The sequence below is a fragment of the Gadus macrocephalus genome, chromosome 12 (genome assembly GCF_031168955.1).
Source record: "Gadus macrocephalus chromosome 12, ASM3116895v1".
In the NCBI taxonomy this organism is placed as follows: Eukaryota; Metazoa; Chordata; class Actinopteri; order Gadiformes; family Gadidae; genus Gadus; species Gadus macrocephalus.
In genome coordinates, this window is record NC_082393.1 from 19,907,935 (window position 1) to 19,932,663 (window position 24,729).

At 42.9% G+C, this 24,729-nt stretch overlaps 2 protein-coding genes and 1 long non-coding RNA gene across 12 annotated transcripts in view; 2 read left to right on the forward strand and 1 right to left on the reverse strand.

Moving 5' to 3' along the window:
* Positions 1 to 24,729, reverse strand: part of LOC132469563 (uncharacterized) — a 241,675-nt gene that overhangs the window by 189,118 nt on the left and 27,828 nt on the right. The gene's annotated exons all lie outside the window — the stretch shown is intronic.
* On the forward strand, positions 237 to 10,622 carry rad23ab (RAD23 homolog A, nucleotide excision repair protein b). 2 transcript variants are annotated; one of them, XM_060066630.1, is made up of 11 exons: positions 237 to 499; positions 1,312 to 1,393; positions 1,875 to 1,954; positions 2,487 to 2,815; positions 2,852 to 3,085; positions 3,623 to 3,669; positions 3,864 to 3,991; positions 4,516 to 4,642; positions 6,228 to 6,439; positions 8,566 to 8,718; positions 8,946 to 10,622. In XM_060066630.1, the coding sequence occupies exons 1-11, from the start codon at positions 431 to 433 to the stop codon at positions 9,057 to 9,059; spliced, it is 1,575 nt and encodes a 524-aa protein (XP_059922613.1). In that variant the 5' UTR covers positions 237 to 430; the 3' UTR covers positions 9,060 to 10,622. The 2 variants fall into 2 exon arrangements, with proteins under 2 accessions (XP_059922613.1, XP_059922612.1); XM_060066629.1 differs by having other exon boundaries at positions 2,487 to 3,085.
* eps15l1a (epidermal growth factor receptor pathway substrate 15-like 1a) overlaps positions 12,274 to 24,729 on the forward strand; it is a 38,357-nt gene continuing 25,901 nt past the window's right edge. For 4 of the 9 annotated variants that reach the window (XM_060067544.1, XM_060067548.1, XM_060067546.1 and 1 more), the window contains exons 1-17: positions 12,274 to 12,370; positions 13,289 to 13,330; positions 13,721 to 13,810; positions 15,032 to 15,079; positions 15,388 to 15,483; positions 16,060 to 16,128; positions 16,321 to 16,446; positions 16,737 to 16,796; positions 17,331 to 17,573; positions 18,168 to 18,325; positions 19,147 to 19,303; positions 19,678 to 19,740; positions 20,170 to 20,190; positions 21,384 to 21,469; positions 22,500 to 22,532; positions 23,396 to 23,468; positions 23,854 to 24,015. In XM_060067544.1, coding sequence (XP_059923527.1) covers positions 12,344 to 12,370; positions 13,289 to 13,330; positions 13,721 to 13,810; positions 15,032 to 15,079; positions 15,388 to 15,483; positions 16,060 to 16,128; positions 16,321 to 16,446; positions 16,737 to 16,796; positions 17,331 to 17,573; positions 18,168 to 18,325; positions 19,147 to 19,303; positions 19,678 to 19,740; positions 20,170 to 20,190; positions 21,384 to 21,469; positions 22,500 to 22,532; positions 23,396 to 23,468; positions 23,854 to 24,015 — 1,554 coding nt within the window. In that variant the 5' untranslated portion in view covers positions 12,274 to 12,343. The remainder of the gene's footprint in view (positions 12,371 to 13,288; positions 13,331 to 13,720; positions 13,811 to 15,031; positions 15,080 to 15,387; positions 15,484 to 16,059; positions 16,129 to 16,320; positions 16,447 to 16,736; positions 16,797 to 17,330; positions 17,574 to 18,167; positions 18,326 to 19,146; positions 19,304 to 19,677; positions 19,741 to 20,169; positions 20,191 to 21,383; positions 21,470 to 22,499; positions 22,533 to 23,395; positions 23,469 to 23,853; positions 24,016 to 24,729) is intronic. The other 5 variants (XM_060067545.1, XM_060067552.1, XM_060067549.1 and 2 more) reach the window with 3 other exon arrangements.

Below are 24,729 nucleotides of genomic sequence, written 5' to 3' on the forward strand. Positions count from 1 at the left end.
TGATTTTTATGCATGTGTGTGTGTATATATATATATATATATATATATATATATATATATATATATATATATATATATATATATATATATATATATATATATATATATATATATATACACACACACATATATATACGTTTCATTCCGGTGGTGAGATGCGCTTGTTACGAGCGCACGCAGGCATCAACAACCGCACGACGGACGCGCATAACGGAACCCTATTTTCCGCCCCCAGTGTGCCTTGTCTCAACCAGCAAGTAGATGGCGTCTGAGCCCACTTCCACTGCCCAGCGAGACAGCTGAGTCACACGCACACGCATACAAACCACACAGTCGGAAGGGGAAGGGAACACTAAAGATATTCCTGCCCTAGCACGCCGTGTTATTGGGGTTCCTGACAGCCATTCTTTCTACGAATAGTGTTGGAAAGATGCAGACGATAACGCTGAAGACCCTTCAGCAGCAAACGTTCAAGATTCAGATAGATCCAGAATGGACGGTGAGTAGAAGTTAGGGGGGGGGCTGAAGTAAACACGAGCAGGTCAGGGGGGACGGAGTCTCACCCAGCCGGAGGAGGAGGGCCTAGCTGAGGGCGATTTCATGATCAACACAGGCGTGCTGGTTACTTTGTTGTATTTTGTTCAAAGGATCCTATGCTCATTGTTAAAAATGTGGCAGTGCGATTTTTGAATCGTGTTTTCTGGTAGCGTTTTGTAATCCTGACCTCAACAGCTCTGTGTCCCACCGTGAATGACTGTGCAATATTTTTTTTTCTCAATGGATGTAGAAGTATTGTATTAGGCATTGCTGGGCAGACTGAACAGAGGGCATAGGCTATAGTATGGCACTTTGAATTTTCTTCTATAGAATGGGTTATTAGAAAAGGGGCTCAGCTCATGCACCCTTTAGTTAGGCCTACTTCAAATAGACCTGTATACATGGTTAACATTGGGAGTTAGATGTAGATGACAGTTTCGATTATGTGTTATCTCTTATTATGTAGCCTGTGTTGGACATGCTACAAAATGAGAACATTAAATGTCCTTTGTTGACTGAATTTATTTGACTGAGTTGGCTAAATTATAATTGTGGGGTTTACCTAGCATGTATGTGTGTGTGTGTGTCTGTGTGTATATACTTTATGTATTTATGTATAAATGTGTGTGTGTGTGTGTGTGTGTGTGTGTGTGTGTGTGTGTGTGTGTGTGTGTGTGTGTGTGTGTGTGTGTGTGTGTGTGTGTGTGTGTGTGTGTGTGTATGTGTGTGTGTATAAATATATATATATATGTTTTATCTGTCATTGTATTTCAGGTGAAGTCTCTAAAGGAGAAGGTAGAAAAGGAGAAAGGCAAAGAAACCTTCCCGGTGACGGGGCAGAAACTAATCTATGCAGGTGAGCCAGAGAATCTATTTTACAGTGGTGACAGTGGCACTAACCAAAAATGTGATTTATAATTGAGCTGGATTAGACTAATTAAAGCCCATGAATAATCCATCAGTTTTATATTAACCTTTGAATGGAAGTAATTTGGCCGGTGTTTGCTGATATGATGAGTGATATGATACTCAGGCAATATAACAAGATTATGTCACTGAATGCTATTACACAGATGTTTGACTTTCAGCATAAATTGGTTGTTGTTGTAGATATTCAATTTGATTGTAGGCCTAAATTTCAAGAGACAAAACAGTCTTTGAATCAAATGCCATACTTAAAAGGCAAAATTACAATTGTGGCTGACATTTTGGAGTAATGATTTGACACAGTACAGTTTTTGTTTGTCCACTTTATATATTTTTGTATTAGATTATAGTTTTGCTGATATACATTTTGAAAAGAGTTGAAGCGTGATTATCTTCTTTCTCTGGCACAGGTAAAATTTTGAATGATGACGTTCCCTTGAAAGAGTACAAAATTGATGAGAAAAACTTTGTAGTGGTCATGGTGACAAAGGTAAGGGCTTTTCAGTGTAATACCCTTCCTGCTTTCACCTTCTCTGATCCTGTTCAATTGCTGGGTTATACATAATGCCCATTCTGCTTCTGCCTTAATTTGATAAAATATTTGTTATGATACAAATATTACTAGAAATATATCATCATAAGTTCTACATTTGAAAAGTATTTGCAAAAGTATTACACAGTGTTGTAATAGTTTGAAGAACGTTAACTTGATATGCTTTTATAAACTTGATAGGTTTGTAATGTAATGGGGAACCAAATAAATTCCCTATAATGTTTTTGTTGAGTGAGACATCCCAACAAACTCTTTTCTAGATCCATTTTTAACATTCTTTGTACAGGTCTATACTTCTAATGCACATCACAGAAGATTATCGTCCCATAGAGAAGTTTTTGTTGAGGTTTTCTCAAATCGTTAAGCCCCAATGTGTTCAGGGTCACATTCAGCCATTTTAATGGAGAGTGTCCATTTCAACCTTGACCTTGACAAAGTCCATTCGGCCATTTTTATTTTATTTTCCCAGCCCAAACCGCCAAATTCATCAAAAAACGCCCCTCAAGCTTCCCAAACGGCCCAGCACATCCCAGCCCCGTCTCCAACCCCGACAGCAGCTGAGGCCCCTGGCCCGAGACGAGTGCCCCCGGCAGCAGTACCAGCACCAACGACTCCAGTGCCTGCCCCTTCCGTCGCCCCGCTCCCAGGCACCACAAACTCAGCGGCCCCATCTGAAACCCAGACTTCAGCCAGCCCGGCGGGTTCTCTGCCTCCGGGAGCAACGCCAGACAGGGAGGCCCCTCGGAATGGGACCTTGGCTACAGCTCCAGCTCCTCCTCCTGCCACTGCAGTCTCTACCTCCTCAGCCTCCTCAGCCTCCTCAGCCTCCTCAGCCTCCTCAGCCTCCTCAGCCTCCTCAGCCTCCCCAGCCGCCACGCAAGGCTTAGTTTCCAATGAACAGGAAGATGTTAAAGTCACGGAGCAGGCCGTAACGTCGGCCGCTGGTCCGGAGGAGTCCCCTAACACGGGCGAATGCCCCGTCGCGGGTGAACAGCAAGAGGAGAAGCCCCGGGAAGAGACTGAGACTGAAGCATCTGACCCGCCGCCAGTCCACGCTGGGGCTTTTGGGTCGGTGAACAATACAGGCAATCATTCTACGTGACATTCGATTGCATACTCTTTTAGTAGCACCATATCAAAACAAGACTGGAAATCTGTTAAGTATTTTTGAGTGCAGTTCCCATTGAAAACGTACCCATTGGGAACGGGCTGATTGCTTGACTCTGGTATTGCTGCTTGCAGCTTCCTTGTGGAGCGCCTATACAAACAACTATACGAACACACTCAACACTGTATTTCCAAGTTTGAATTCGATTGGATGAACGGTTGCGGACAGACATCCATACATACAAAGAGACGCCTCTAATTATAGTTGGATTGTTTTAGTCTGTATTGACGCAATCAATCAGTATTATCTGTAAACATTACGGTCATAATTCAGCTATGATTAAATATGCTTTTCAATATAGTATTAATATAATAAGCTATGTCTATGACAGCTATTAGCTGTCATAGTAGATAAGCAGATTGGATTGCAGATTGAAAAGAACGTTTTTTCTATTTTTATTCATTAACTGTTTATTTGTCTTCACATTTCTCTCAAAGGCTTGTGGACGATCTGGATCTTCTAGAGGAGGCTGCTTCAATACTCGGTAATGAATGTGTATCAACTCCTTCCTTCGTACTTCCGTCCTCCATCTCCCTCTTCTTTCTAAGCGTTGGTGTTCCCCTCCCTCCGTCCTTCCTCTCTGTATCTTTGTTCTCCTCGAATCTCTTCCATCCCAATAACCTTCTATTGGTCTACCATTTTTTGACGGCCTCCTGATATTCTCTAACTCCCCCACAGTGACGGGCCAGGCCTATGAGAACCTGGTGTCGGAGATCATGTCCATGGGCTATGAGAGGCAGCTGGTGGTGTCTGCCCTGAGGGCCAGCTTCAACAACCCGGACCGCGCGGTGGAGTATCTTCTCATGGTGAGGGTGACGCATAAGCACTGCAGTGTTGTGTGTCTCCCGATGGCACACCACAAGTTTGCGGAGTGTCGTAGAGCGTTGAGAGTCAATGTAAGATGCCTAGCCTTGCACGCTACCCAAACAAACAGCCACAAATCCAAAAAACGCCAACAAATGCAAACAAACCAACAAATGACAGAAAATAAGGGCCAGTGTGCCATACCGGTGGTCTTTTGCTGTTGAAGGTACTTGTAGGTTGTATTTTTTTGGCTAACATGTTAAATTGGTTTTGGTCCAACTTTGGCTACATTCTGTAGGTGGGTGCTGTTGGGGCAGTGAGCAAGCACTTTCTAGAGGGTGAGCTACACTTACTATTTACTATTTAGCAGACACTTTAGCTTATCTAAAGGCAGGCTGCGGACATTGGGGGTTTGAACCCAGAACGTTTCATCTGGGAGTCAAAAACCCCGGACCAATAGACTATCCTGCACCTCCCCCCCGCTGTCTGGTAATATAAAGAAAAGGATCATCGTTGTTGTTTGCAGGGTATGCCAGCAGATCCTACTGGTCTAGCCGAACAAGAGCCACTGACGCTCAGTGCTCCATCCAACCCCCCTGCTTCCACACCTGCCCCCCCGGATCAACCCCTACAGGCATCAGCACCCCCCAACAGTAAGCACCAACACATCCACGCACGCATGCATACTGCTACACACATCAACACACCCACTCACCCACATAAACACCCGTTTATCAAAGGACAACTTTCTCAACGTGGACCCTGTTCTCCCATCATTTTGGGTCTAGCTGCCGGCAACAAACGGACAGCAAACAAGCATTCAAGGCGGACAACAAACAAGCATTGAGCCCAATCATGGCTCCAATGGCTGGGAATATAGAGTCCACGTTGAAAAAAATGTAAGCAATCCGTTTATAAGGGATGCACATGGTTTAACATGAAATGCATAATGTTAAACCATAATCACACCAGATGGTCTGAGGTGTATCCGAGTAGTGTAACAGGTTAGAGTATCTGTTATAACACATGAGTCGCTTTCTGATAACGTAACAATTGTATCAGAAAGTGACCGCCTCGCTGGTGATCGGCGGGAAACGGTATACGAACAACCCCTCCTACCAATTATAATGTATCCTTTCCATGCGCACATTTGTATTATTACACGGTATGCAGGAATATGTTCATGTGCCAATATGTCTTCACTCCAGGCTACTTTTGTCTTCAATATTCACTTCTAGGGACCTGTATAGGAAGACATTTGCCCAATCCCAATTCACCCCTTAACACCCAGACAAAACCCTTTAAACTGGTGTATGTTTTTATTTACTTTTAATAATAAATCTTTTTTTCATGCATATTTCAATAATATTTCATGTCTCAAATTCAGATTTTTTGGCAGAGCTGCCTACAATTATTCTTCCATGTCACATTAACGTGTAAACAAGGGGGCATAGTGTCTCTGACCCCAGATGTAGTTGAACCTTGAACATGTTTGAAAAAGTAATGCATCCATGTGAAAAAGATTTTGCTGAGCAGATTCATTTTATTCTTGTATCTGGCCGTCCAGCAAAAAACAAAAAACGTCTCTGGTTCCATGCTGGATAAATCAGCAATGACTCGCAACAAACCCTTGCAGAGAAGGTGACTCCCTGCTAACCCCTGGGAGGAATGCGCATCTTCACGTACACATAGGTCCAAGACTGGCAAAAGGGGAGTGTACAGATCTCTTGAGCAGGGATGTGGCTCTTCCCGTCCTTTGCATATATCCTCAGACCATTTTTCCAAAGTAATCCAGTGGGATTTCGGATCACGGATTGGATCAAATCTTGGAATGGGGTTTTTCAAAGCAAAAGATGGATCCCGAACTAAGATCAGATCATGTAATCCGATCTTACATTTGATTTGGATCAAACCTGCCCTTTGGGTTTTTTCAAAACTTTGAACTCGATTTGGGATTTATTTGATCCAAAAAAACAGGATTATCCTGATCCCTTCGGAAGGGTGGATTCAGTTGGTTATCCTGAAATTTGATATTTTGGATCACAGTGATCCAATCCAATGTTCCTTTAAAAACTGGCTTAAAAGTAAGATGGATCAGGTGACCCTGGATAGCAAAACATGGGATTTCCAAATCCGGATCAATTTGATCCAGATTTTTATATATTTTTTTAAACTGGACTCAGGAGGCAGAAGTTGAATGTGGCCTCAACTTGAATGCATGTTGTTCCTCCTCCCCAGCAGGGGCAGCATTGCCTGTGAATCTGCTCCCTTTGGTCGGTGGTGGTGAAAGTGGTGATATAAGTCCAGGGGGAACAGTGACAGGGAACCCTCTGGAGTTCCTGAGGAGCCAGCCTCAGTTTCAGCAGATGAGGCAGATCATCCAGCAGAACCCCTCTCTGCTACCAGCCCTGCTACAACAACTTGGCCGAGACAACCCCCGGCTCCTGCAGGTACCTCCGCCCCACTCTGTACTGACTCGTGTGGGTTTGTGTTGGTGTGAGAGATTGAGGTTGGGGGACTTCGGTTTCATTGGCCGTTAATTGGTGTAAAGCACACGACATTTTACACGAGAGGCCATTTGTGTAAGATAGAAAAGACGCAAGATGAAACGCCCACGAAGGTGAGCTGACTGCGAAGCCTGAGGTTCTGCCATCTAAACCCAGTTTCGGCCGATAAAATCCCTTCGCTATGAGCGAAAGAGATCAGCCATGAAAGCATCAATGTTAAATATTATGTTTGTTCTGTATGTAGTTGTTCATATTATGTACAATATAGTACAGCGAATATAAAATAGTGATTATGTCTCTCAAATTGTACAGTATATAAGCTAATACTTAATATGATAATTGTGCTGTGTCTGAGATGCACCACACAGAGTTTGACAAGTGTTCTCAACAGCGTGATATGTTATTATTTTATTGTTTCTTTAATTCTACTAAAAAGATGAATGTCATTTCTGGAATTAGTATGATGTCCTCCCTTTTCTCCCATGGTTGGAGGCACCCTCACACATACCAGCCCTCGCATTGATGCGTGACTGACAACTATTGTAACGATACACCAACTCACGATTCGGTTTGTATCACGATATTTGAACCACGGTTAGATACATCCCACAATTTTTTTAACTTTAAATAGCATTTTATTTAAACAACACTTATATAGCAATTAACTTAATGTAACATTTAATAACAAATCATTTGGAACACTGAACAGATTTAAACAGAAAGAATGCTATTAAAGTATTGCTAAATTAATAAATAAATAACCAAAGCCACGGAGAGCTGTCATCACAGAGTGGGCATCTCGTCGCATACTTACGGCATCGATAAGAGGGGGCGGTGTCCGCAGACTATTATTTTGACAAATCATTAGCAAATTTCAATCGGACAATTTGACCGGAGAGTTAGAAAGGGCGTATCGCGCTTCTGCCTTCTCACACCGCGAGACAGGTTTGTGGCTTTGAGTGTCGCGATTTCGGTTTCGATACGCGTATCGTTACAGCCCTAGTGACAACAGATGATAATAATAATAATAATAATACATTTAATTTAGAGGCGCCTTTCAAGACACCCAAGGTCACCTTACAGAGCATATAGTCATCATTCAAAACTATGTAAAACAGACTAGGAATAAAAGGAAAACAGAGGTTAAACATGAATAATAATAATAATTAATAACACTCAAAGACGCCTAAAGTGAAGGGGGGACCTCACTAACCACCACCAATATGTAGCACCCACTTGGGTGATGCACGGCAGCCAATCGGCGCCAGAACGCTCACTACACACCAGCTTGAGGTGGAGAGTTAGGGATGAGGTGGAGAGTGAGGGAAAAGAACATATTTAAACACTATCGACCATATTTAAACACTGTCGATCACATTTAAACAATATCGACCACATGTAAACACTATCGACCACATTTAAACACTATCGACCATATTTAAACACTATGGACCACATGTAAACCCTATCGACCACATGTAAACACTATCGCCCACATTTAAACACTATCACCCACATTTAAACACTATGGACCACATGTAAACCCTATGGACCACATGTAAACCCTATCGACCATATATAAACACTATCGACCACATTTAAACATGTAAACCCTATCGACCACAATTAAACACTATCGACCACAATTAAACACTATCGACCACATTTAAACATGTAAACCCTATCGACTCATGATGATGAGACTCATTTGCATTTTGCGGCAATGCATTTGTCATTTAGAGTACCTCTTTATCCATAGAGACTTACAGAGAATTTAAGATCCATGCCATGTCAAGGAGCAGGTAAAGTTATATCTTTCCCTTGCCATTAGGATTCAAACCCAGGCAGAGAGTCAGTATAAAACCCTCACCACAAGATGACCCTGCACCGTTATCCCTGCAAGGCATTTACAAATGGGATCTTTAATTCCTTAAGATAATACCTGTAATGTTTACAGATTGCTATACTTGCCACAGCCACATGCAGTCAGGAGGACAATTAATTATTTACAAATCCTGTTTTCCTCTTCTTTATGTGTTCTAACAACTGTCTCTTGTTTTGTTCCCAAGCAAATCACTCAGCATCAGGAGCGCTTTGTCCAGATGCTGAACGAGCCCCGCAGTGGGGGGGATACCCCTGGAGGGGAGGGGGCAGCGGGCCAGGGGTCACCACAGACCAACTACATCCAGGTCACCCCGCAGGAGAAGGAGGCCATCGAGAGGGTAGGAACGAGGGAATCACTAGTCTGTCTGTCTGTCTCTTTCTGTCTGTCTGTCTGTCTGTCGGTCGGTCGGTCTGTCTGTCTGTCTGTCTGACTGTCTGCCTGTGATTGCTTCTCTAATTATAGTTGTGGCCACAGTTGCCATCCCAGGTGTCACCAGGGTTAGCAGCATTCGAGTGAGTGTGGTGGTTTCCCAAATCCTAAAACGTGTGCATCATCATGTTTCAGCTAAAAGCCCTGGGCTTCCCGGAGGGACTGGTCATCCAGGCCTACTTCGCCTGCGAGAAGAACGAGAACCTTGCCGCAAACTTCCTGCTCCAGCAGACGTGGGACGACGAATGAGAGTCCGAAACACAGAGAGACCACGCTGCACCACATGAGGTCCTTGATGGGGATGGAAGGAAAGGACATTTGCAAGGGGGGAGCGCACTCTTTTCCGGGCAAGGGGGTATGGATCTACGGTGATGAGGCTGTTGATAGTGACATCGGCAGTAATGGTGAGGTGGGGATGATGAGGAATGGATAGTGAGGTTGAAGGTTTGACACACTGTTTAAAAGCTACCTGTGCTGCGCCGCTGCCGGTTCGCCACACCGACGTGATGATGTCAATGTCCCTGGCACTGCATCTCTATTTGCTGCTACTATGATTACCGCTGCCCCCTCTGCTGTCTCGTCACACTCATTATAAGAGAAGGTATGGGTTTGTCATCATAGGTGACAACGTTCACCAGATGGGCAATCCAACCATGTGAAATAATTGGAAAGTCATCCTTACATTTGAAAAGTCATCATAGACAAACATAAGACAACAGTCACAGAACTAATCTGAAACCACAAACAAAAGCATTCTATAGACAATCTTTGACAAAAAACACAATATCGAGATAAGGCATTTTACATAGTTGCTAGGGGAGGTTAAGTCTATGGCTGGTCAAATCACCTGGCCCTTATCTGAGCCAATACAATACAGAAACTGTTGATGTTAACACCCATTAAGGTGTTGGTTGTAATTTATTATATATATTTTGATATATATCTATAGATATAAGTATATATCTACATAGATATTTATACCAACAAATACACCACAGGATCACGTGAGATGACATGAATGCATTTGTGTTATTAATGTGATGAAGGCTTAATATCTTGTCATTGACAATATGTCATCATGTTGGCGTGTTGGTGTTACAATAGACAGAGAGTCCTAGACTTCTAATATGAAATCCAATATTTATATGTCATTTCCATGTTTCAGTTTGTCTTGTGTATTTAATACGGATCTTTATGCTGTAAGCTTGCAGATTGGGCCATTGCTCCTACATGCCTTATATTTTTAAAGAAACAAACAGGTATGTTTTGCATAGTGAGCTTTAGTTTTCATTTTATTGTTCTTAAACAAGATTGTTTTAAGAGTGTCGTATCAATAGAGTTGTAAATGCTGGAAACGAATAAGCCTATGTCTGTAGAAAATGGACTAAAGGGAATTCCAAGAAGTGCTAGAAGCCAAAAGATTGAATAAGACCTTTAAAATAAGCATGTGCTTTGAGTGTTTTCGTTGCCTTGGTTATTTTTTTGACTGATATTTAACAAATTTCAGACTGGAAAATGTTTACTTTGTATGGATGGTATCAACAGACGCACATAATTTAGAAAATGTGCCCTAATTCACCTGAAGAACTTTTTGGGTTGCATGAGTTTGTTTTGAAAGGTTATTTATAGCATGGTATAGCAGGATTAGGGTGGTGTGATATTGTATTGAGTCAAAATGTGTTGGTTTTACCACTTTTGTTTTTAAATACAATTATAAATTATAGCCTTAAAATATACCAAGACGTTTTGCTGAATAGATGTGGAAAAACTTGTTTCAGCATTGTGTAAAATAAATGGCTTTTACAAAGCAAACTAGTATGCATTGGTCATGCTTCCAGAGGATTCTCTGCAGTTCAACTCAATTCATAGTGAGATTGTGTCTGATTATCAGATAGGACGGAGCTCCAAAGGGGAGGGGAGGTATATTAAATAACATAGTTGTATACAACTACATGTAAAACCTTTTAAAAAAAACACACACACATACACACACACGCAGAATAACACATTCAAACCAGCATTCCTTGACTTCACCCAAGAGCTTATCTTCCTCCTGCCTCTGTTAACTGTACATATCGTTCTGGCAGACCAGTTCCAAATTTAAGTACATGACAGCGCTGCAGAGTACAGACAATCAGCTAACCCAGTCCCTATATATATATATATATATATAATACATAAGAAAAAGAAGCTGGTTGGATCAGTAGGGTTTCTAACTTGATCCAGAATTTCAGAAGTTTCATCCCACACTGGAACACAAGCAGTTCTAATTCAGATCCCGGTTTCAATAAATGTTACCACCATAATGGGCGCAGTGTTGACGGTGTTCCACGTCTGGGCCATGTTCTGGGCTTTGATGCAGTTGGCTTCATTGTAGAAGGCCTCTCTGGTGGCCTGTATCGCTCTCTTCTCCTTCCAGGTGAAGAAGTTCTTGTAGTCACTCAAGTATTATTGTTTCCTTTCCTAACACCTCGATTTGAGTCTGCAAAGTGAGGTGTTAATTGTAATTCTTTTGGCAGGTCTAATTCTGGAATTCAAACCGTAGTCACCTTGCATGAAATGTACGAGCCAGACTGACACACATGATGTAATCACGTAATCAGTGATCTGACATAGGCCTACCCCTAGAATGAATCGATTCTCAACTTATAGTCGATTGTACATATTGTTACCTTAATTAAACACAATTACAATCGAGACAAATTAATAAGCATGTAACATCTAGGGTTATGTTGTTACATGTGCACATGTGGAACAATACCAATATTTTTCATGTCACGTTATCACTGCATGTCTCCACTCATTCCACCAGTCCAATCTATGTCCCTCTGTGACCAAAACGTGCTGGGCTAAAATCCCCCAAAACATTAAGAACAAAATATGCTTTTTCTTATTAAACAGAAATGATGGCTTGTTTTTCTTGTTTTGTTCACCAAAGGCTTTTAAACCAACATTAACGGATCAACCAATGTCCTGGCACCATTTTGCTGTGTACAATGTACTGTATATTAGCTAAGATAGGGTTTCACTTCGGAAATAGATGAATTGCCTTCAATAAGAGCCCACTGTCTTTATCGCCATCTCGTGGCTGCACGTTTCAATTGCAATCGTTTGACGTGATTCAGTTATTTTGTGACCCTTCAATAGATTTGTGCTTTTCTTATTAGATTGAAAAAAATAATAGCATGGGTAATATGTTGGGTTGTTCATTTGAACGTAAGTGCCATGGGCCCTCAGGGGCTGATTGTGTACGGGGCCCAGAATCTCCTGCAACGCGCCATGTGTACTGTTTCCCAAATAGACTGGTCGTTCTTTGTTATTATCAGATACATTATATACTGCCAGGAAAAATAATTGTGTTCTTTCTGTTTTGTCATTGAGAATTCCCTGGAAAGGGTAAGACGTGGGGCACATTTTAGGGGCTCCGAATTATTGACTAACATTGAAAGTAAAAGGAGTGTAAGAAGCCGCTTCGCCCACTTGGGGGCGTGTTGTCTTCGGAGGGTGTGTGCGTTCCCGCAGCAACAGGGAAGATGGCAGCCCTCGCATCTCTCACCCAGGTAAAGATGCATTCTTTTACGACAGTACACTCTACCGTTTGGCATTTAGTTGCCATATCATGACACGCTATTTATTATTCTTTAATATTTTTTATTTGATTTAAATTACCGCGAGTCCGAGCGAGATATCCCCTCTGAACCGCAGCAAGAACGCTTCCAGTCAGCTGGTGCGAAGAGGCCTGACGGTGTTACCGTTAGATAGATAGTGGGGGGGACGGGGGGGTGGGGCGTTAGCTTTAGCTACAGTAAACATTGGGTAGCCTAGATGGTGCTGCCTAGTGCACTGACACAGCATGAAAGCCATTCAATGCTCAAAACCAAATCGTTCAAACCCATTTCCCAATTCAGTCGCTCCATGAAACAGCCAAAGGTGCCCTCCGTAGACGTGGGTAGTGTGGTTGTACAGAAAGCGTCGGCGTTATGAGGGGGCTAACGTTAGCATAGCCTCGGTGTCAGCAGTGTTGGGAGGATGAAGGCAGTGTCTGCTGGGCTCCAGGAGCCGGGGAGCTAGCAAGCTAACCACCTAAGCTGTGATAAGGGATGCTGCTTGGAGCTTAGCCTGCTTGATGCCCTCTTCGGCTCTTGCGACTCGCTATGTCCTTTGCTTTATCTATAGCCTGATAAAAATGAAGGACAAATGATGTTGCTTGTTATTTGTGTCAAAGCATTCCCCTTTCTGAGATGTCTACTGTTATTTTGAAATGTAATAATATAAATTGAAAATACTGGTCCATTCACTGTTTTCATTTAGGTTGATGATTCTAAAATTGGATCTTTCCTCTTGCTGTGCTGTCAATAATAACAATTGTCCTTTCTTCTGATTTCGTGTTTTGCACTTGATTTAACTTAATGCCGTGTGTAATAACATAATATGTATAGTCATTGTTCGACCTTAACGTTAATCTCTCTTTGCTGTAGTTGTCAAGTGGGAACCCTGTATACGAAAGCTTTTATAGACAGGTAAGCTAGTATAAGAGACTACCCATCACTCCATCCATCTGATCTAGATCATGCCTGTTCTGGTGGGTGGACAGTAGAATAGGAGAGCCTTTCCCAGTTTGCATACAGTCACAATTCACATCCCTAGACAGTCCACAGACTGGGAAGGAACTTAACCTGTCTAAGTTGTTTTTGTTTTGTATCTAATGTAACAGACAGTTTACTTGCGGTAGATTCGATAGACCTAATGAATTGCAGTAGCCCTAATAAAGAATAAATAAATATCCTTCCTGTGCAAACAAAGTCATATTCTGGGAAAAATGCAGGCTTCTTTAAATTAGATGAGAGGGTAGATGCCATACTTTTGACTGTAAGGTCATTATAAAGCAGTATGTGTGTGTTTGTGCCAAGGTTGATCCTGGGAATACAGGACGAGTAGGGCCAACAGAAGCTGCCTTGTTCTTGAAGAAATCCGGGCTGCCCGACATCACATTAGGAAAGGTGGGTGATTCAGGCCGTGTCTTACGCTTTTAGCTCCATGGCTTTCGGAAAGATAGAAAACAAAGCAAAGATAATGCATATCAAAAACGAACGTGTATGCCCCTTCTTTATTTTTAGCTGTCCTCTATAATTTCATTTTCATTGATTCTGGGTCAGATTTAGGAATAATATGTTATGTAAATCTAGTATTCTGTTATGATGCTGAGGTTGTCCCTGGTTACTACGGTAGTCAAACAAACTGCATAAACAAAACGTGTATTAACGGAAAACAGAAACCCAAATGCAAATGCCTCAATACGTATGCAACTCCAGCAATAATCGTTCATCGATTTTTAAAGTGCTTTTTGCATTTGCACTTTGCTCAACATTTCTCAGCCATACTTTACGCTTATTATATCCCAACAACAAAAGTCACATTCTCTAATATTATTTTTATGTCAAGCTTGACCATATTATGATTTGTCAGGTAAATTAAGTAGTTGAAGTTGTTGTTTTTGTGACATTGTAATAATTATGTCCATATAACAGAAAAACCTGGAAAAGTTGAAGCATCAATGTGCAGACAGAGGCCCATACCCTTTAGCAAAACGTTGACCAGCTGAAACCCATCAGTAGGCTTTAGCGCAGGCAATAGTAAAACTGCTTCAGTTACTAACAAACAAGCATGCAGGCGAGTTCTCCCAAAAGACACTGACAGGAAGACAAGGGCATGGCCATACCAGCATCACTCCCTCCCTGGAACAGATGCGGCTTGCTATCCGCTCTCTCCGCCCAATTTTTCCATTTCCATTTCTTATCAATCCTTATATGAGCTCACATTTATATTGTTAGAGTATCCACCTCCTTAATGGCATTAACTGTTTGAACAGAATACAACTTAATCGTCCCCCTATCCAAGATGAAATCTCTGAATAAAAACGGATCAGGTCACATATCACCTTTCATAGTTATGTACAGAATCATGAAATTTCTTTGGTTTTCATTGTTAGTAGAACACTGTATTAGCCTCTAGTAATACACAGGTGCATGAGGCAAACAAAAGGTTGTTGGGGAGCTGTTAAAGAGTCTTGTTGCTCTGTACCCATGAGAGTATAAAGCAATAAATAATCCAACCTCTTCACTAACTGCATCACTCACTCCTACTTCTCTTGGCAAACTCGCATTGGTGGCTTGCCAACGACAATGTGTTGACTCTGCTTTTGCTTGCTTTTATTTTATCAGATCTGGGATTTAGCTGACCCGGATGGCAAAGGCTATCTTGACAAACAGGTAAAATAAAACACACAGACTCACACCATCCTTAACATCAGTTAAGGTTTAATCAGAACTTGAGTTTGCTTATCATTTGCATGGATCCCAAACAAACTGAACTGTGGAGCTGAACTGTGTTTGACAACCAAATCTCTCTGCAGTTCATGTTGGGCATTGCATTGAATCACCAGCTACCTCAAATCCCTCTGAAAGCCTTTTTGTTGTGTTCAGGTGCCTTGTGGCAGGTTCATACGAGTTGACTGAGATCCATGGATACAAGCCTGCTAGTCGATATGAACCTCTGAATCTGTTTTGATCGTTCCCAGGGGTTTTATGTGGCCCTACGGCTGGTGGCGAGTGCTCAGAGCGGACAGGAAGTCAGCCTATCCAGTCTCAACCTCAACGCCCCCCCGCCCAAGTTTGTGAGTACAAGTTCATCTTCAACAGCTCCGAGGCCTTATGTAGCCCCGTGTGGAAACCACAGTCAATTTTCAGCAGCTCTTCGGCCTTATGTCACCTGGCGTGGAAACCACAGTTCATCTTCCACAGTGCTTACAGTTACATTTACAAAACGCTTTTATCCGAAGCGACTTGCATCCATTCATGCACGCATACAAACACCCACGATGGCGTCAACCACCGAGTCAAGGCGACAACCTAGCAACCTTCCGGTTACTAGCCAACCCACTCTGCCTCCTGAGCTAAGCCGACCTCATGTCCGCTGGTGCGGAAACAACACGCTGCTCTTCCACAGCTCTGAGGCCTTGTGTACCCTGGTGCGGATAACACAGTCTACTCTTACTGTTAGCTAAGGGTGTTAGGGTTTATAATTTCCTAAATGTTTTAAAACAGTTCAAAAGTCTGTTACCTGTTCTGTAAAGGTCCTCGTTGTTGTATTAGATGTTAAATGAATCATTATGAAATGTAATAGCAACATAATGTCATGCTATAGGTCAAAATCTGTCATTTGACACTTCCTTTTATGCTTCTTCTTGCAGAAGGACACCAGCAGCCCGTCTCTGAGCAGCACCTCTTCGGTCCCCATCGAGCCTCACTGGGCCGTCAGGGTTGGTACACCACATTGGATCACCTCTCATTTAGGGCTGGACTACCTCACAGAAGCTGTAGACGAAATGACATGAATAATCTTTCTGAGAATGAATAGACACAAGACAACATGGCTACAGGAGGTGTGATAGTATGGGGGCACTTAAGTCATTTACCTTTCCTTATTGTCTATGTGTGTTTCTAACCTTAAGCCTGAGGAGAAGAGTCAATTTGACGGCATATTTGAAAGCCTGGCGCCGGTCAACGGACTGCTTTCAGGAGAGAAGGTCAAACCGGTCCTCATCAACTCCAAGCTACCTCTGGACGTCCTCGGAAAGGTCTGAAATGTTATTATTCAATATCCTACAATTTCAACAAGATCAGAGTGTTATTTGAAAAACAAAGTAATAACATCTACACTACATGGATAAGGATTATTGGTATTGTGTATATGTTAATCAGTGAGATAGAGTATTTTTTTTACAGTGCAATGACTGACAGAGCTGTGATTTACAGCTATTGGGATTGTGGTGCTTAAATGGTACTTATTTACTGTACTGAAAGTACAGTTATCCCATTTGAAGTAGCACAACAATCAAAAACTTGCAATCTGTTTTCCAACCTGTAGGTGTGGGACCTCAGTGACATTGATAAAGATGGACATCTGGATAAGGACGAGTTTGCAGTGGTGAGCAAGTCCATGTTTTTCTGCAAAAAAGAACCTGCACCTCATGTGGGGCAGTGGCCAGCATTAGAGTCCGTATTAACAAGGAGCGGTTATATGGATATAGATGTTTTTGTCTGTAATGTTAATTAAGTAAAATGGCTGTTGTTTGATACATTTATAATGGGATGGTGGTATCATTGTCGCAACTGGGGCTTCCATCCTATAAGATATAACGTGTACATTGACATGCCAACGCCTCTCTATGATTTCAGTAATCGTACTACTGACACGCCAAAAACCCCTCTCACTCACGCCACCCAGCCATCTGAGCTAAGCTAGTTTGCATCACACAGTTGTCACACAGCTATTTAGAGCGGACCGAACTCTTTTTAGATTCTGAGTGAATTAAGTTTTATTCTGGGAGGAGCTCAATCGTACACATTGCGTCTTAAATGTTTTCGAATAGCGTAACAATTAGCGTTGAAAAGCAGAGTGGGGCGTAGCTGTGTCCTTGTAACCAGAGCCCGTCTCCCTCTCCCCAACCGCCAACCCCAGGCCATGCACCTGGTGTACCGTGCGCTGGAGAAGGAGCCCGTCCCGGCGCTGCTGCCCTCCTCGCTCATCCCACCCTCCAAGAGGAAGAGGAGCTTGGGCTCCGTGACGGCAGGGCCCCCAAGCCTCCCGGCCAGCCCGCCCCCGCCCAAGGACTCCCTGCGCTCCACTCCCTCGCACGGCAGCATGAACTCCCTCAACAGCGCGGGCAGTCTGTCTCCCAAACACACGCTCAAATCAGGACAGGTAGCCCCACACACACTATGCATTCCACACACACACACACACACACACACACACACACACACACACACACACACACACACACACACACACACACACACACACACACACACACACACACACACACACACACACACACACACACACACACACACACACACAAACACACACAGCTGTGTTTATGAAGCAGGTATAATAGTAAATGTTAAATTTCTGCAGTCCACACCTATTAAAAGAAAGCAAGAACAAGCGTAATACCAAGGACAAATGATAGCTAATTCATCACTGAATTCAAATTGAATACCCCACACAGGATCTGGTCTCCTATCACCCATCGGAAGCAGTGTCATTTTAAATTCTTACGGTTAAAAAGTTATGGTCGCCGAACGTCGTGCATGAACCGGGGTGCAATCTAACAACGTTGAGTGAGCATACTACTCGTCCACACCAATTTTATGGCAAAACAGTGACTACATGTGGCATGGCCGTGCGGGGACTGTCCCCACGTCACGAATGGTGTGTGAGAGGAACTGTCACGCCCCCGCTTTAGACTTCTCAGCAGGAAATCGCTCAACTTCCCCTTGCCTTCCCTCCCAGCATACGGTGAACTGGGTGGTCCCTGTGTCAGAGCGCGGCCGCTACGATGACATCTTCCTGAAGACGGATGCCGACATGGACGGCTTCGTCAGCGGCCTGGAGGTCAAAGAGATCTTCATCCACTCTGGCCTTCACCAGAACCTTCTGGCCCACATCTGGTAACGGGGACGCCTGCTTAATCTTTTAAGCCGTTGATAATCTATAGATAGTGCAGACCCTTTTCCCTGATGTGTCATCTTAGAAAAGCATACTATCTAAACACTAATTCATAACACTATCATAACACTCATTTTAGGTCTGATGCATTGATGTACGCACTATTATTTTGAACGTCCTGTCACTTAAAAATAGCATTGTGAAGCATCTTATCCTAGCTATCTTTGTTGTTCACGGGGAATGGATTAACCTAGCAATTGATGTTCATAGAACAAGTGCTTGGCACTTGTACTATGAGCATCCTTACTGTACCGACGGAAATATATTGTTTTGTTTCTCATTTTTCTGACAAATGTAATTATTGTATGTCGCTTGAAAAAAAGCACTGGCTAAATGTAATGTAAGTGTAAATGTCTGCTCCTTTTAGGGACAGCTGCAGTGGTGATAGACTGAACTAGCAGTGATAATTATACACTGACCATGCTGGGGCTCTGGCCGCTATAAATGAAACACACCTATTTACCTACCCAAGGTTAATGCTGGGGGCCACACCTTGGTTTACGTGTGTGTGTGTGTGTGTGTGTGTGTGTGTGTGTGTGTGTGTGTGTGTGTGTGTGTGTGTGTGTGTGTGTGTGTGTGTGTGTGTGTGTGTGTGTGTGTGTGTGTGTGTGTGTGTGTTGTCTATTCCTATAATAATATAAATCAATACTACAGAGAAGCTTGGGGACAGCGGGTTTAACTAAAACCACTGCAGCTAACCCAGTGCACGACCTTGGTGGCGCCTGAGCCTCTTCTCATCCTTGCCCCGCCCCTCCCCCACCAGGGCGCTGGCTGACACCAGGCAGATAGGGAAGCTGAGCCGGGAGCAGTTTGCTCTCGCCATGCACCTCATCCAGCAGAAGGTCGGCAAAGGCATCGACCCCCCGCAGTCCCTCACCCCGGACATGATCCCGCCATCGGAGAGGAGCACCCCTGTGCCCGTGGGTTTACGATACAAAACACACACCACAAGACCCAAGACTGCAGTAACCAAGTATAGCAAAATAGCAGAATTGCAGGCAACAACACATTGCTCAGAGTGCCTCGAGTCAATGCTGTACTTGCTCTAAATTTTTCTAACGTATCTTAACCAACAATGTGATTGTCAAAATGGCAAAACATCAACACTTAACATGCAACATTTAGCAAATGTGGGGAAGAGTAACGGCATGAAGTACGTTTGAGAGGGTCTTATTCATACAACGATTGTCAATGACGTTTGCACCTTTTTGCACCTCTTACGAGACTAAGATGCATGCTTTCTACAAATGGTGAATTGAGGGTGGTCGTATTTTGTCTGTTGGTGTGTCATCAGAGTTTGTCTGGCTACATGACCCCTGTGGGATCAGAGATGGTGGCTCTATCTGAGATGAGAAGGGTAAGTGATATGATTCTCTTCACCTTTCCTCTTCTTCTTCGTTCCCTGCTTTGGCAGCAGAGTCACTTGTAGATATGTTTTTATTAACTTGCTTTTTATTAACTTGCACTCACAAATTATAGCAAACCAATCGTCCAGCCTCAACACAAGTAGAGAAGACTTTCATGTTTTGTATCTATAATATGTTTCTGGCAATGAAATAATTGAAATAATAATTGACTCATACTTTCATAGGTTCATAGGTTGTGTCAGTCCAGGTTGTGTCAGGCCAGCTACTACACTTTGATGCACGGCTAACCTCACTGCTTCACCAAGAAGTGCACTTAAAATATTCTGATCCTCTTATTCTCTCACTCTCTCTCACTCTCTTGCTGCTGCTGATGGTTATATGCCCTCTCATCACCCCCCCCCTGTGTTTAATGGTTTTAGGCTATAATGTACAAGCTATGGGTAGGTAACACAGAGTGGAACCCACTAATGCTTTCAGTGGCTGTGGGACAGATTAGTGGAAAGCATTTGGGAAGCCTCCGGAAACTGCTCTCCTATGCAGTGCAGTCTAGTGCCCACTGGTTACCATCACAATACCTGCACTGTTCTTTTTAACAAAGGAATTACAAGGTGTTAAATCTTCAGAAACCTTTAGAATCAGTCCAAATTGTAGGGTTCTCTTCTTTTAAAAAAAAATGTATTGAATGATTTCGTACATCTTTCCTCTTACTTTTTTATATCAGTGCCATTTCAATGAACATTATAGCTTTCCAAAAACGCTGCATCTAGTTAGTCACACTTGAGTTAGTCACATTGATTAATATGTTAATCAATGAGATCTGCTTAGGAACATTCAACATTGCCTATCAGAAATATCATATTGTCATCGACACGATTGTCATTAAGTAACACAATTGTAACTGTAAATCTAATTTAAAGATGGCCAGCTACAGAAGTACTTTCTTCTTATTTTCTTATTGTTTTGTGCGTTGAACCTTACAAGGATTGTTTAAAGTGGGATTAACCGTTTTCAAAGGACATTTAAGCAGACTAGAGCAACACACCTTTGTGTCTGGATAGTGTGTTGTGATGATAAACCCTTTTGCTTATCAAAGTCCTTGTCCCCAATCCTAACCTTCCCAACACACGTGGGGACCCTCCAGTCAGTGTCTCTTTTTCTGTGGTGCTCCTACCCCAACGTATCCACCAGTGTTCAACCATTCCTCCTTGGCCTTCCATCATCCTCTCTTACCTGCTTATTCCTTGCTGTTTCTGGGGCGGACAGCTCTTCCTTTCCTTTGTTTCTCTTGTCGGAACTGTTTGGCCTCTCCTCTGCCTTTCTCCCTCTGTGTAATGGTTGGGGTTAGGGTTAGGGTAACCCTAACCCTAGCCTAACCCTATGAGCCTTACCTAGCAGACATCTTGGTTCCATCTTGGTTCATAAAGCTAACTGAGTGGTGGAAAAGGATGCAGAATTCTGCATTCTGTTCCCCCACCCAGGTAGCTTTAAGAACCGAGACGGCCGTAAAAAGGACCACATTGCTCTTTATTCTTTTTTTTTTCAAAAACACTGAAGTGCAAATATAAATATTTAACACCAAATGTTCAGTCTTTGTTTCATTCCATCTCTCTTCTGCGGCTGTTTGTCCTTGCAGGACAGCTCCAGTTCGGTAGGCTCCGGGGAATTTACGGGCATCAAGGACCTGGACGACCTCAGCCAGGAGATTGCTCAGCTCCAGAGGTAAACAAAGCAGCCTCTTTCTGTTTGGCATGCCTTAGGACTAGGAAGCATCACCAGCCAGCCAAACAACTTTGCCTCACGCCAGAAACGCTCAAAGCCACATTTGGATGATCTCATTTAGGGCTCTTCACGTCCAGGCATGAGAAGGCCTATACAGACAAGTGTTATGAAACTTCAATTGAATTCAGTTTTATTTTTACGGCCATTAATCACAGTAACAGACTCAAAGGGCTTAACAGGCTATATATTTATGACTAAAACCTCAGTCAAAACAGCAACCGTCTTAAGTTAAGATCGTGTGGAGCGTTTGGGAAGACGATTATCGGTTGTGGAACAGAGCAGATATTTAGCAGAGCTGAATAATTGACTCCCTGTTCCTGAAGAAATCTCATCTTCACATTGATATGCAGGATAGTGATAGGCTATAAACGTATCTTGGCAAAAACGTTGCTGACTCAAAATACCCACAATTCATTGCACCGCAACCTGATCGTTATTTCACTCTGCATTCCAAGATTTATTTGTATTTGATTGTCTTCATAAGTATTCGTATTTCTGGGAAAAACCTTGAGTAAGCTGACAGTTATGAGAAACAGATGTGGGCCTTTTTTTTTTTTTACAAAATAGCACACACAACTTCCCAGCACATATTTCTTCCATCAGACCATTTTACTTGAATGTATCTCCTCATCGCTTATCATAAACTTTGCATTGCATTGCGATAAATCCATCCTCACGTCCACTGCTAGCAGGCAGAGTCACTGCTATCTCTAAAGGGTTATTACTTGCATTAGTATTAATGTGCTGTTAGCCACAAGTGATGAAATATACACTTAAAACAAAATAGAGCCATGTACAAGAATGGATGAGGTCGCGCACTGCTCCTCTCTGGCCTTAACTCATCCCATCGCCCTCGCGCTTGATCCACTCATCCATCCATCCATCCATCCACATTTCCTTTTGATGTGTATTTTATCCAACTTTTTGTTTTGTTTTGTCTGTTCACCACTTACTCTTCATGCTGCGTCAGCACTCTTGCATTTACCCAGTGGAATGCTCTCAGGTAAACGGACATGCTAACTGATTCTGTCCACAGGCTGGCCTTCTGTCAAACCTACAGTCACACACACACTAATGCAGGTCTCGTATTCAACCGCTCTCCTCTACTTCACTGACTTCTGCTGGTTTGCCCAGTGCCACCACTAAAGCAAACGCACCTGTCCCCCGCGCAGTGCAGCAACTAGACAACAATCGCACACCCATTGACCATGACAACGGGGCATTATGACTCAAGCTTCAAGTCTGCCCTTCACATTACTGTGTGTTAGTTCGTAGAAATATAATGGCCCAATATGTAGAGCATCTCTTTTATTGTTTTATTTATTGAGCTAAAAATATCATCAGAAAATCGGATCATCTCTCTTTTAAGTTGAGACCAGGAATTAAAAAAATCATTTGAGGTTCAGTCAGTTCCAGTGAAAACATTGAAAAGTAATACAAACAATTGCAGACAAAGCCAACACTTGGATTCTGCGTACCTGTGCCATGGTTCGTTAGCGAATTTGCATTATGGTCTGTGACATTGTCAATTTGATGGAAACCTAGCCTGGTGGATTGTTCAAGGGTTAAACCAATCAGGGTGGTGTGTGTGTGTGTGTGTGTGTGTGTGTTTTTTTTTGCTCGTGTGGGTGTGTGTTTGCTCGTTTGCATATGTGTGTGTGTGTGCGTGTGTGTGTGTGTGTGCGCGCACTGGGGCGGTAAAGGGTGATTTTCTCATTTTATATGTAACTAATGGTGTTGTCTTTTGTTGTTGTCTCTGTGTTTGTGGCTCTGTTGTTGGTCTTGCATTCGCTTGTTCTCGCTCTCTCTCTTTGCGTGCCTCTGTCTGTATGCCTTGACCTGCACACGTGTTTGCACGTGTGCCAGAGAGAAGTTTACACTGGAGCAGGACATCCGAGAGACGGAGGACGCCATCAGACACAAGGGTTCAGAGGTGCAGGTAGGACTCGTAGCTCCCCATCAACAAAGTCCAAAGTACAGTTTTCTGCCCACGATGTCAAATAGCAAACAATCAATGGTCTTTTAGAATCTAGCGGTATATTGATTTTATCCCTGGTTCATTGATCAGAATTGCAATTGTGTACTCTTGTAACAATGCTCTTGTAGAAGGTTGAATACATCAAAACTAGCAATTTAAACTTGTTTTCTACGATTCTATTTTATTAAGCTTATAGAAGCGTGCATAGCATCACCCTGAGTTTGGTGACCCCCTCAGTCAAAAAGCAGGAGAGCCACCAACTTCAACAATTTATTTAACAACATATCAATATAAGGTTTGATGAGCCACAGGATAAAAGCGGTTTCTGTCCTGCGCGTCCCATCAGGAGATGCAGAACGAGCTGGACCGTGAGACAGCCAGTCTGCAGGAACTAGAAGCTCAGAAGCAGGATGCTCAGGACCGGCTGGATGAGATGGACCAGCAGAAAAACAAGCTGGAGGACATGATGAACGAAGTCCGCATCAAGTGTCAGGAGGAGTCCCAGATGGTGAGGAAGGGGGAGGGGACGGGCGGTGTTGAAGAGGGGAGGGGAGCATTTTATAAGGAACTGCCAAGTGGAAAACATGCATCAAGCCACAAAATGGAAAATCCAAACGGCTGTGAGGATAAAAGACATGAGAGTATGTTTGCAAAGTGGTTCTGACGTTGTCGTGAAACAAAATATTTAGGCAATGAAATTAACCCACGGGAGGCACAAAAACATCAGAAATGACAATGGACGGATGAATAAATGTACAGTAGAGGTCAGCATTGAGCTAAAATCAGACCTGATGGGATAGATTCAAACATGTTTTTTTTACATTCGGGTAATAAAGTCCCAAAGGCTGACAAGCCAGCAACAACACATGCCCATCCCTTAACTTAAGTTTGTGGTTTCTTTGTTCACTTGGCCAATAGGATAAAATGGACAAAACACCATAAAACCAATGGCATGTCAGGCATGGCCTACATGCAAGCAAGCACGCATGCACGAACATGCACGCATGCATTCATGAACGCGCACACACACACACGCATGCACACACTTACACACACACACACACAAAATAAGCGCATGATAGGAAACCGATTTGCCTTTAATCAAGTCATTTAAAAAAAATAATATAGAAGTGGAAAATCGTTGTTTTCATATCGAGCGCGCCCCAACTAAAACCATACTTCATTAAACAAGCTATTACAAAAAAAGTTGGCTCACAAGGTG

Excerpts from the sequence above, each read along its gene's own strand:
- rad23ab (XM_060066629.1), top strand. The coding sequence starts at position 431 with ATGCAGACGATAACGCTGAAGACCCTTCAGCAGCAAACGTTCAAGATT. Across the intron at positions 1,394-1,874 it reads GCAGAAACTAATCTATGCAG|GTAAAATTTTGAATGATGAC; the intron begins GTGAGCCAGAGA and ends TCTCTGGCACAG. Across the intron at positions 4,643-6,227 it reads GGCATCAGCACCCCCCAACA|CAGGGGCAGCATTGCCTGTG; the intron begins GTAAGCACCAAC and ends CCTCCTCCCCAG.